Source organism: Echinops telfairi, unplaced genomic scaffold (genome assembly GCF_000313985.2).
Source record: "Echinops telfairi isolate 266 unplaced genomic scaffold, ASM31398v2 ScPeMD7_2291;HRSCAF=2852, whole genome shotgun sequence".
NCBI classification, from domain to species: Eukaryota; Metazoa; Chordata; class Mammalia; order Afrosoricida; family Tenrecidae; genus Echinops; species Echinops telfairi.
Genome location: NW_022106189.1, coordinates 24974596 through 24987464, shown reverse-complemented (window position 1 = coordinate 24987464; position 12869 = coordinate 24974596). Strand labels below are relative to the sequence as shown.

The window sequence follows — 12869 nt, the reverse complement described above, 5'->3', positions numbered from 1 at the left end:
TATGGTACCTTTATCAGTACTGATTATTTTTACATTTTAATCTGAAAGAAACAGTAAGAGGCAGAGCCTGTTTTTAAAGACATTTCACAAAGAACCCAACGGTTTGAGGGGCTAATAAGTTCATTGTTCTGGGTCATACTGTTTGTTTCAATGCAGCTCAGACTTTTCTCAGGCTGTTGTTAACCACCCTCCAGTTGGTTCAGCAAGCTTGTGCCTCCCTGTCAAGGAACCACTACACCGTCTGTGCCATTCTCACAGTGCTTGCTCCGTCGGAGGCCCCTGTTGAAGCCACTATTTCACTCTGTCTTATTGAGGATTTTCCTCCTTTCTCTGACCCTCTGCTTTAGCAAGCATGATGTGTCTTCTTCAGGGACTGGTTCTTAATGATCACACGCCCAAAATACATGAGACAAGTCTTGCCATCCTCACGCCTAAGGAACATTCTCACTGTACCTCTTTCAAAATAGATTTGTTCATTCTTCTGAGAGTCCACCATATAGTCAGTTGCTGTGGGTGCTGCCAACTTGATTCTGACTCCTAGCAACCCTGCATACGACAGAATGAGGTGCATCCAGATGCCGCCCCATCCACACAATTGCTCTTGGGTTTGAGCCCCTTGTAGCCATTGTGTTAGTCCAGCTCATCAAGGGCCTTTCTCTTTTTCACTGTCCCTCCACTCCCCCACCTTCTTCTCCTTCTTCAGAGGCAGATCTCTCCTGATAACATGTCTGAATTCTTCACCAAAACAGTAATTCCAATGTCCCGATTCTTCTTTGGTCTTCTTTATCTGTCGTCCAGCTTTCACATGCACCTAAACAGAGTGTTGGGTTTTTTTTATATCATAATGATTTAAATATTTTAGACTTTCAAAAGTTCTATTATTTTTATCCATACATTGTCTTTTTAGAGAAATGATATGACTTGTAAACTTTCCTTACTGGAGTCTGGTAAAGTGATGGATTTCGTATAGAGCTGACACATCATGTTTTCCAACCTGTAAAGCCGTGGCCAAGACTGAGAATGGTAGCAAATCTGCCAAGGTCAGGAGTGTTGGCCTGGGAAATCTCTTGGGAAGCAACCTGCCAACCTCTTTTTGTCAATACTCTGTCTTTGAATACCTATTAGGTAAGTTATACTCTCTGTTTCATATTTGAATTCAAACTTCAAAGACTACTTACAAATTGTGGCTCAGATTTTTCCTGGAATATGTACCATATGGCTTCTAGGGCTATATATAAAATCTCTATTTCTATTATTGGGCACACTAGAAAGGCTTCTTTCTTTTGTTTCCTCCTTATCTAGAAAGATAAGAAGTCTCTAGAGTAACTAGTTATGCTTTGATGACAGCTCTGTGGAATTAGAGTTGACTGTGTACCCTTTGTGCTCTGACTCACATCTGTATTTCTGTCACTTAGCTACTCGGTGGTCTTGAGAAAGTGAATACATTTCTGTGACTTAAATTCTTCATCCATGAAATGGGCATAATTGTAGTAACTTCATGAAGTTACTGTGAGTACGAAATTAAATGTATCTGTAGCAGGCTTATTAGTAAAGTGGTAGAGTCACTATTGACTCTCCAAAAATATGAAGTATTATTATTATGATGCCCAAATGTGGACCAAACATAGAGTCTAAACAAGAGGATGGAATACATTCAGGTTGAACATACTGAGTATTGATAACATAAATTATATTTTTAATGTATGAGATAACTACAACCTCACTCTTTGGAAGAGAATTAATTAATTACTGTTCTCTCCCAACCCATTGGGAACATCCTTGATACATCTCCTGAATCATATTTAATAAAAATACAATCAGAATAAAAAATGCATTTTGTCCATCACTGATTCATGGTAATCAGCTTTCAGAGAAGGCATAATAGTGATGTTTTGTGGAGGGGAGCACTGCAAATGCATCAGAAAAGCAATCTAAAGGGCTTAGTACCTTATTGGTTGGATCCAAATGCCCAATGCAGGTTTAAGTAAAGGAAAATGTTAAAGCACCCTACGCAGATGGAGATATATTAGATTTCACTGAGCCTTTACTATATACATAATTCCATGCTTGTTGTTGGTGATATCCACTCACTCACTACCATCTGGTTGATTTCAACTCATGGCCACCCTGCAGGATAGAGTAGAACAGCTTCTGTGGGTTTCTAATACTGTAAACATTTATAGAGCAGAAAGCCTTATTTTTCTCCCATAGAGCATTTTAGGGTTCGAACAGCTGACCTTTCAGTTAGCAGCCCAACTTTAAACCATTTTGTCACCAAAGCTCCTGCTATTGATGACTAATAGAGAGACCTTCCTCCCCAGTAACTTAGCATTCAAAAGGAAAGCTTCACCATGGAAGCCATGCATTCTTTATTCCTGATTGCAATTTTAGATCCCTACAGGTCCAAGCACATCTTCTCTTTGCCTAGCTGGTAATCTTGTAGTTCTCCTGGAATCAGCCCTTATGGCTAGGTCAGGCTGTTCAGTAGTCCACCAGTAGTTGGCACAGAAGACAATTAAAAAATGTCAAGAGATGTAAAGATGTTACCCCTTAGCTCCCTTAAGGGCAGTTCTTCTCTGTCCTCTGGGGTCGCTAGGAGTCAGAGTTGATTTGATGGTGATGAGGGAGTGAGTGACCCATTTGCTTGCTCTAAAGCACTACCAAGTATTATGAAGATTTGCCTTAAAGTACAAAACATTTCCATTATAAGATGTATTGTTCCATTCACATAGTCAGGGATGCTTCTTTAGTCTTTCATCCCTTAGGACAAATTCAAGAATAACTTGATTTATGTGATAATTGCTATGAGAACTGGCATTATTTTATTGCATCCCCCCCACCCCCATAGAGTTCATAATCAAAAGAGTAATTGTATGTTTCCAACAGAATCTTGCTAAAATCTTGGAATATTTTAATGCCAATTACACAGTTTTGGTTTTAAGGTGTAATTTGTTTCTGCAGCTTTGTTAAGGATGAATAACCAGAAGAAAGGTAGCTCTATTTGGATTCGATTTAGATTTATGGTAGTAATATAACATTGTAACATATTAAGGCATCTTCCACATTTTATAAACCAGCATGCTATCCTTTTTGCTTCCATTCCTTTTATCTCACTATTTATTTTTCTTAAAGTGATTTTTAGGAGCTAATACAGCTATCTTATCATCCCATAATTCAGTCACATCAGGCAGTATTGTACAATTGCTGCCGCGGTCAGTTTCAAAACACTCCCTCCCTTCTTGGAATCCTTCTTGTCAGCTCTCCTGTACCTCTCCCCCCATTCACTGTGCCCTCCAGGAGCCCTTACTCTACTCATTGCCTCTATTAGTTCATGAATCCTGGTTTCATGTACTGAAAAGCATATGACAACAATTCAAGAGGGTTACCCCCAATGACAAAAATTTAGAAATAAACCCCAATATGAAAACAAAACAGAAACATACAGAACATGTTGAAAAACCTGAGCAGGCCCACCTGAGGTATCAGAGGGGTGGTCAAAGGACAATGGTTTTAACTGTTCAAATCAGATCATCCCTTTTTGATGCTTGATCTAGATCTAAAGCACCCAGATCAAGTGATAATTCTCAAATGCAATGATGAAACGTCACTCTTTCCTGAAACAGGTCATTCCGTGTTTGGTGAACAACATTTGTGAGGTGTACTGGAGTGCACAAGAAGAGTAAACTACACATTTAAAGGATGCATATTTCAAGTCTAACTCATAGGCAGTAATTTTAAAGGGTGCAAATAATCTGTATGTTCTTCTGGTTCTTTTGTTTGTAACCTGCACCCTCACTGTCCTAGCAACCTGTTATGCTGAATTCATTTGAAGTCCCAATTTCCCATCAATCTCTAGACAAGGTCTCTGAAATATCTCTGAATCTCAATCTTCTTCTTGGTAGTATGAAGAAATGCTACCTAGTTTGTTCTAAGTTTTATATAAGATTTATGAGTGTAAAATGTTCACCAGCAACTAGGTAGCCAAGAAATAGAGTTATAATAATAATCATGATAGCTATTCTTGGCCTAATTTATTTTGTTTAATTGTGTTTTTCTCCTACTACACTATGGATCCTTGTAAGCAGAAACCACATTGGTGTTGTTCATGACTTGATTTTCAGCACTTTGGAGAGTGCACTGTACGGTTTATTAAGTGTTGCTCTATACCTGTTTATTAAACGAAAGGATGAGGTTTTTTAGGATCATTCTTAGGCCAAGGAGTCTCACCACCCCAGGCCAACTTGCTCAAGGCCTTTCTGCTGATTTAATTAGCATGCAGCAGCAGCCCCTGGGACAGGTGAACCTCACGTGACCAGATGACGCAGAATGTGTGACTATGTAGTGCATTTGGGAGAGTGCACTTAGCTCCATACTCCCACATGGAGGCTCATGGATGCAATAAGTTGACGAGGCAGGTCTTACTGCAATGAAATGAGTGGGTCTGGTAGACTCATGTGAAAACCAATAGAGAAAGCAGCAGTTTAGACCTGGAATTTTCTGTCATTTGTAGTCTTTCTGTTTTCATTCTTACATAGCTACAAATTTGACTAGAATGTCAGCTTGCTTCCTGGTACAAGCCATGTGGAAATATGTATGTGAATGTGTAGTATACAATTAATAGTAGGAAGCAGTGATGAGAGATTATTCTTGGCATATGGCCCACGGGTTTGGACTTTAATGGATTGACTGAAAAGAATATTTAGAGAAATTATAAGGGCATATACTACATTGGTTTTACTTCCACAGAGAGTTAAAAGGGGCCCTAGTGCTGTTGTGGAATATACCTGGGGATGCTAACCACAAGGTTGCTGCTTCAAACTCATCAGCTGCTCCTCGGGGAAAAGATGAGACTGCCTGCTGCCATGAAGATTCACAATCTCAGATACCTTGTACAGGATTACTATGAGTCTCCTTTGATTTGATGGCCGTGAATTTTCTTGGTTGTATATGTTATAGGAGGGAACAATGGTGGTTCAGCTGTAGAAGTCTCATCTTTCAACCGAGAGCTCTAATCAATGTATCTCATGTACAGCTACACCATGTCAGTGGAGGCTGTAGGTTGCTATGGTGCAGATCTGGTTTCAGCAGAGCTTCTAGATTTACACACATTAGGAAGACTTATGTGCACTGGTGATCTATTTCGGCAATTTAATCGGTGAAAACCTCTGGATCACATCTGTCTGATACCCAACTGACTGTCTGACTCCCACCTGATGGTGCAGGAGTGTGCAGCATTTTATCCCATGGTGCAGTACACAACCAGGAGTCAGGGGCTCCTGGTTTGATAACAGAGAACAAGGTCAACAATCTGTGGAACATCTGTCTTTGAACGGAGCCTTGGAACTCACATTGAACCTGGGATTATCACAGTGTTTCCCATGCATAGATGTAGTTAAAAATAATGTGAAATACAAATACTTTTTAGTTTTATACAGTATTATTTCCAGTTCCTTTAAATATATACATATTTAAATGTTCTAAAATCAACTCTTCAAGATAGCTATTTTATGGACAACAGAGTTGAGGATCAAATGAATGTGTGAATTTCCCTAATTTGTTTCATTAGAAAGATCTGACTCCTAGTTTTTTATTTTATAAACATCTGTTATTTTTTTATTCTTCTGCTTCAAGTATTTTTAAATATAAAGGGTCATCAAGATCTTAGATAAGAATATGACATTCTGTACTGATCAGAAACAAATAGGTTATTGTAAAACTTAAGGAAAATATGAACTACATAAGCTCTAACAAAAAATAACAAAATCAATTTGAATGGGTTATGTTTTTAATTCACAGAGGTATTTTCAACAAGTCACACATATCAATACTGTCTGATAATGCAACCTCCATGAATGATATATTATTCAAATTTTCTTTTTTTAATAAAAATGCTAATAGAAATGTTAAAATGCACATAAATTAAAGTGATCATAAATTAGGATTAATATCACATTAATGAATTATAATCCCACATTAATTTAGATGAAGTGGCATTTCAATATTTGTTCTTGTTAATAAATTTAATACAATAAATGAAAGGGATACATTTGGAAATGCAATAAATATTTGATGTAATCTTAGGCTTTCACTTTTTTAAATATTCAAAACTGAAGCAGGAGATCTAGATGCAATTTGGATTCTTTGTTGCTATTTTATGTCTTTTTTATAATCCTTTCTTTTCGTTTATTGAAGCGCTAACTACAATTTAAATTGGCAAAGAAAGGGAACGAGCCTATTCTGAATAAAAGGAACCCCAAGAGAACACATTGTCTTTTGAATTTCCAAGCTCTTTTTTTCACAAGAGTTTTTTTTTTGTAAGAGGAAAAGGTATTTGAGATTTCTTGGTGCAATAACTGGAACTGTATTGGCATTTATACAACTGAGCTAGGCTGGAAATATGCACATTCAAGCAATGTTTAGCACCTATAATTCAGTGGACTTTTCTTGGAAAAATGAAAACTAAAAGGCTTATATCCTTTTTAATTTTATTGTTTAAAATTAAGTATAGAGGAGAAGCAGTATGTATCAGAATAGTCCTCTATCTCTCATGAACGTCAACTGGGAAAACTTGGACACGAGGTCTATCAAAAACCTTCAGACAGGGTAATTGCTCAGGTATTGGTTGCCTTGACCTGCAGTGCATCTGGATTCCTGTTCCAGATTTGTCATTTTTCAGGCAGGTACCATTTCTGGAAAATATGCCCACATATTTTGGTCTCAAATGAAGCCAAACACACTTCCATCGAGTGGATTCAGCCTCATTAGGACCCCATAGAGCAAACTTTCTTTAAAGTTTCTGAGACCATCAGTCTTTAAGGGAACAGATGGCCTCATCTTGCTCCTGTGTACTGGCTCCCAGGTTTGAACTGCCAACTTTTGATTAGCAATCCAATGAATTAGCTACCAGAATCCAACCCACCCACCCCACATTTTTTTTTTGTTTTTTTCTGACCTCAGTCTTGTCTTATTCTGGGACTATTTTCCTGGGCTAGAAGAATTGTTTAAATAATCAAAGAACATAAACACCCTACACAAACACAAGACTTTCATGTGACTTCAGATTAGAGAATGGTTTTTGTTGACAAATGTAGTTGGCAGATCAGAATGGAATTCAGGGTCTGTCATACTGGATTCCACCAACGTGAATCTTGGAGAATTTAGTATCTGCCTTGCTGAACTTCAACCTTCTCCTATATCCTACTGTGATATAGTTAATTCATTAAGATGTTGTTAATAAATCAAGGGACTTATCCTATGAGAAGTCATGTAACTCTTGGCACCAAAATAATCACTTCGCCAAGGTAGTTATGAAACTGGTGACGTAGTGGTTACACGTTGGCTGCTAACCACAAGGTCGGCAGTTTGAAACTACCAATCTCTCTGCAGAAGAAAGATAAGACTTTCTGCTCCTGTAAAGAGTTACAGTCCTGGAAACCCAAACAGGCCTCGCAGTTCTCCCTGTCCTACACAGTGACTGTGAGACAGAATCAACTTGATGGTAGTGAGGGACACAATAGCAATAATAACTTTCAATTCCTATACCCCTAAGTTGAAGGCAATAACGATACATGTATGTGTGTTTGTGAATATGTATGCTCTGCTGCTGCTTCTGCCTCTCCTTCTCCTCCTCCTCCTTCTTTTCCCTAGCACTCTAAAAAAAAAAAATCAGTTTCTACTAATCAGTTCAGAGCATTTTGAAAGTGTCCTAATTTATTTAGATGCATTTCATTTCATCTGACCGAAATTAAAGTGACTGGTATGCATACATCACAGTTACTCTTTCCCCCCCCCTATAGTGACGGTTAGCAGATGTGGACGATGCCAACAGTTAAAGTCAAAAGAAACAGTTTGCTATTGGAAGGGGAGGCGGTGGAGGCAATCACTGGCTGGTGGCCCCTGGGCTAATGGATAGTCCTTTTCATTCCAGCTCCACACAGACCTGGATCCTGGGAGCAAAAAAATCAAGTACATCCTCTCGGGTGATGGAGCTGGGACAATCTTTCAAATAAATGACCTAACGGGAGATATCCATGCTATAAAAAGACTTGACCGAGAGGAGAAGGCGGAGTACACCCTCACGGCGCAGGCGGTCGACTGGGAAACCAGCAAACCTCTTGAGCCTCCGTCTGAATTTATTATTAAAGTGCAAGACATCAACGACAATGCACCTGAGTTTCTTAATGGACCCTATCATGCTACCGTCCCAGAGATGTCCATTTTGGGTATGTATGTGTCCCTTTCAACAGAACTATGCAAGTGTCCCCGTAAAGATAGCGCCTGGTGTCACATGTGGAGTGTTACTGAGGAAAAGACATTTATTACCGCCTTATCTCTAATTTGCATTTCCAAATCCCTTTTCTTGGCCGAAGTTCCACAGCTCAATAGCTTTAGTCCCCTACTAATAGGAACTGACGGAGCAATTTTATTAAAATAGCTCTCCCTACACAACAATACTTCAATAGGCTGAATCTGTATTCCTTCCATAGCCTTGTAGTGAGAATATTGTTACTGAGGCGGATTTATCAAGATTTGTTCCTACATGCCAGGCTAATCCTATTGATATTTGCTTGATGTTTCATTATCTGTTTGTGCATATTCACATGCAGATGCAGCACAGAGAGCAATAGAGGGAGTCTAGGTCTGTTGTCAGCCAGCTATTGGATTGTGCTGGTGGGTCGAGTCTAGGGTGGATTAGGTAACCACAGTGACCAGAGACATCGGTTTTGTCTCCATTTTACCTGAACTGAACTGTTGAAGAGTACTGCTGTCGCTCCTGGCTCGTTTGTACACGGTGTGTGTGAAGTTGGCATACTTTATTTTAAAAACCTGACTTCATTTGAGCCATGGAAGCATCAGTTACATATTACAGAGCAGGTTTATTTTGCACAGCATGATGTATGATTATATATACTCATATGTAGGTTTATGTATCTAGTTTTCCTATTGGATATTTTGATATACCACATACTTTGGCCTTGATCAGGGACTTTTGTGACATAGGGATTCTAGAGTTCTTACATGCCTAACCATCATATTAAGTAGGATCTCAAACTAAAAATAAAAAAAAACTCAAAAGTTCTTTACTGTACTTAGTACCTTCCCGATTTTGCTTGAAACTGTGTTTGAGATCATCTGTAGAGATACATAGTGCCCACAGAAGTTACATAAATTAAAAGGCAATGAACATACTGAAGCAAAGACAAAGAACATATGCAGTGATGTGGAAGGAAGAGCAGAATGATGTACAAACAGACATGTGTATCAGTTGGTCCCAAGTCTACGTTAGATAGTCGATGCCATGCTGGTGCTTTGGGTCAGTTTTGGACTGCTAAGCGCAAGCGTGGTGGTCTAAACCACCCGCTAATCCACAGGAGAAAGATGGGACTATCTGTTCCCATCCACATGGACAGCCTCCAAACACCTGCGTAGGCTTGCAATAAGTCAGCATCGACTTGAAGGAAGTTGGTTAGAGGAAAATGTGAGCCAGGACCCTATTTACAGGTGCCATAATATGAAATCAAACTGGTCAGAAAAGTTATGAACACGTATTGCTATGAAAACCAGCACGAAATAGTTGGATGGATAGTGCCCTCAACAACAAGTTTACCGCGGATACAAATATAAGTGCACTATCGATTCTGGTTTTTCAGGCTAATTTTCATATGCATTATCGGGTTCACTGCAGTTTCCTTACCTTCCCAATGTGGTCTCACCTTTCTATTTATTTCAGCAATCCAATGTGATATGTGTTTGTGTATGTGTTCATAGTATTACTGTTTGGGATTACATTGTTTGGATACAACTTTCAAAAGAAGCATTTTTAAAAATAGAATAGGTATCTCGCACAAATAAATGATTGTCGCTGATTTTTTTTCTTCCTCTTCTTTTTCTTTTAACCCTGGTCTTCTTCCTTCAGCTGATACATTTCTTCTACATGTGACTTTCTTGCCTTCCATTCTTTATTCTTTAAGATTTTCTTCTTTATATTTCCCTTTTCTATCCTTTAGTCCTCTCTCTCTCTCCCCATCTTTATTTTCTTCCCTGTCTTAGTTGTCTAGTATTGTTCGATCTTCATTTTCCTTTCCATCTTAATTTTTTTGTGCTGTTACAACAGCAATACCACAAGTAAATGGTTTTAGCAAAGAGGAATTTATTCTTTCACAATGTAAGAAGTTAGAAGTCTGCATTTATGGCACCATTTACAGGGATTTGTATTCTATTTCTTCGGTGCTGGGGGAAGTGTCCTTGTCATCAAAATTCCCATTGGTCTAGTAGTGTCTCACTGAGAGACCAAGGGTGTGAAGGACACACACACTCTGCTCCCTGCTCTTCTTTTGTGGTGGTGGTGAATCCTTCTGACCTCAGTTTTCTGGTTTATCTCTTACATTTCTTAAGAGATTGGCTCAAAATCCTGCCTCATTAGCATAACTGTCACTAACCCTACCTCATTAACATCCTATTGGTTTGGATTTATAACGCATAGGATAATTGCGTCAGATCAAAATAGAGGGTAATACATGTGACCCAAAGATTGTAAGTAATAAAATCTGAAAGCAGAGGAAGGAATTGTATTAGAGTTTAATTCTGAGCACCTGGTGTGCGGAAAGCTCTGGATGACCGTGAAAGCCCCAAATCCACTCACAGAGCCCCACATGGGTTCAGCCTCATCTAAGCTCCCTCAGACCATTGACCAGATTTGTGAATTGTCTTTTCCTAAGACAGACTACATTGAAAAGTCATTGCTGCAAATATAACTAGGTTGAAATTCAAAAATCTCCCTTGTTTTCCGTTTTGAGTCACTTGTAACTTGCTCTAGTTTTTATTATTCTCTCCTTTCTTTTGGATTGAGGTTTTTCTGTATTTTATGTGGTTGCTGTTTTTAGGTTTCTAATATGTTTCTCAAATGATTTTATCTATGTGAAATCCCAGTAAATCTATAGAGACAGTAACTAGAAATAGCTCCTTAAAGTTATGACAGGCGAGGTTGGAGGGAAATGGGCAGCTAATAATAGTAGATACGAGAATAAAGAAAATATCTGAAAATTGATTGTGGTGATGAATGCACAACTCTTTAAAATATATTTAAACCATTTAATTGTGTGGTATAAGAATCCCATGTCAATAAAACAGTTGCATTTTTTTAAAAGGAGGGTGATGACATAAAACGCAGCATCATGGTCTACTACAATTAACACACCTTTTGAGGGGACACAGTTCAACCCCAAACACTCAGCCTGTTGCTTCTTGTTTTTCTTTTTCCTCTTTTCTGTTTCCTTCTCTCTGTTGTCTTCCTTGATCAATTCATGTTTCAAACCGTTTGCTTAATTAAGATGATTTTTAAAAAATATCTCATACTTTATCTGCTTGTATAAGCTGTTAACCCATGTTTCTAACTAATTCATTCACAATTCCATCTGGAATGTCCAAAGACAGCACAGTGTAGCACTGAAAACTGAACTTGGTATTTTCCTTGTAAATTTCTCTGCTTTTGACCTCTATGAATTTTCAAAATGATCCCCAATATACTCCAGAATCACGTGTTCAGAATGTAAGAGACGGCATTGGATTATTTTGCCTAGCAAGCCTCAGTAGTTTACCCATTCATTCACTGATTCAAGTCACTCCTCTATCCCAAGTGTAATCTTAGCATATCCTATTAGTCCATTCTTGTTAATGCCCTCCTAACTCAATCTTAATGTTTCCTAATATTTTATCTTAGTAACCTTCCAAGTCGTGTACTTATTCTGGTTGTATTAAGTCTTAAATAAGCTATGCATAATTCTATATATTATGTAAGTGTTCATTTTCCATAGAATGATTCCAAGCTTCAAAGCCAGAAGACCTCCCATTGCCTGCCTTCATCTCATCTCTTCTTTCTTACCTACAATGTGACTTTGGTAGATAAATCCACTTTCCACCCCAAATCAGAAGTGATTTCAAGTCTTCATACTTTACCCATATATTTCTCCTGGCTAAATTCCACTTTATCTAGTTTACAAGGAATTCTGTTTTTCCTGCTTATCAAATTCTAATCATTGCTCTAAGACTGGCTGAAATGCCACTTTTTCTTGGAAAACTTCAAACACCTAGTAGGAAGACGTTTGCTCTTTAACAATACTGCCACCACAAAAAGCAAGTGGATGGTGAAATTAAAGTACCTCTGTGCTTGTACTTCTTTCAGATTCATCACCAATAGGAAATAGGAACTGCTTTTTTCTTCTTTTCTCCACCTCCCTACTATTTTTTTTAAACTATGAGTTTCATCCAATTATTGCAAAGGTCTTACTGAGTTCCAGTTTTCATCCAGATTATAACAGGATGGCTATAAAGAAGCAAGGACAGCTACAATACTACAGCACTGGGCGTCTCAATTATTAACACATGGTGAGCAGGCAGGCAGTTATTTGTGCCTCGTTCTTTTGTTCTCTCCACCCTAATGGCGGAATCGTACCTGCTCCCTGCGAATGTGTCAGAAGCTGACCTGGGGTCACGTACCTGACAAATATGCTGAGAAACCAACAAACAGAAGCCTCGAGGCAGTCAACTTTATGATTAGCTATAGATTGCAGTGCGTGGTGTGTGTATTTTTATGTATATTTTTTTCATCTAAAAAAATTCTTGCCGAGAAATAGAAACTAAAAAAACATATCATCCACATTTACATATAAATAGTTATTTACATTGCTTTTTCTGTGACATGTCTTCCAAACATCACAGACCAGGTCTTTTGTTTGTTGGTTTGTTTGTTTTCTAAATCATTTTATTAGGGGCTCGTACATCACCTATCAAAATCCATACATCCATCCATTGTGTCAAGCACATTTGTGCATTTGTTGCCATCATCATTCTCAAAACATTTGCTTTCTACT

At 38.3% G+C, this 12869-nt stretch overlaps 1 protein-coding gene across 2 annotated transcripts in view; it reads left to right on the top strand.

The window, feature by feature from the left end:
• Positions 1-12869, top strand: part of CDH8 (cadherin 8) — a 472175-nt gene that overhangs the window by 158761 nt on the left and 300545 nt on the right. For both annotated transcript variants that reach the window (XM_045293654.1, XM_004704627.2), the window contains exon 3: positions 7928-8222. In XM_045293654.1, coding sequence (XP_045149589.1) covers positions 7928-8222 — 295 coding nt within the window. The remainder of the gene's footprint in view (positions 1-7927; positions 8223-12869) is intronic.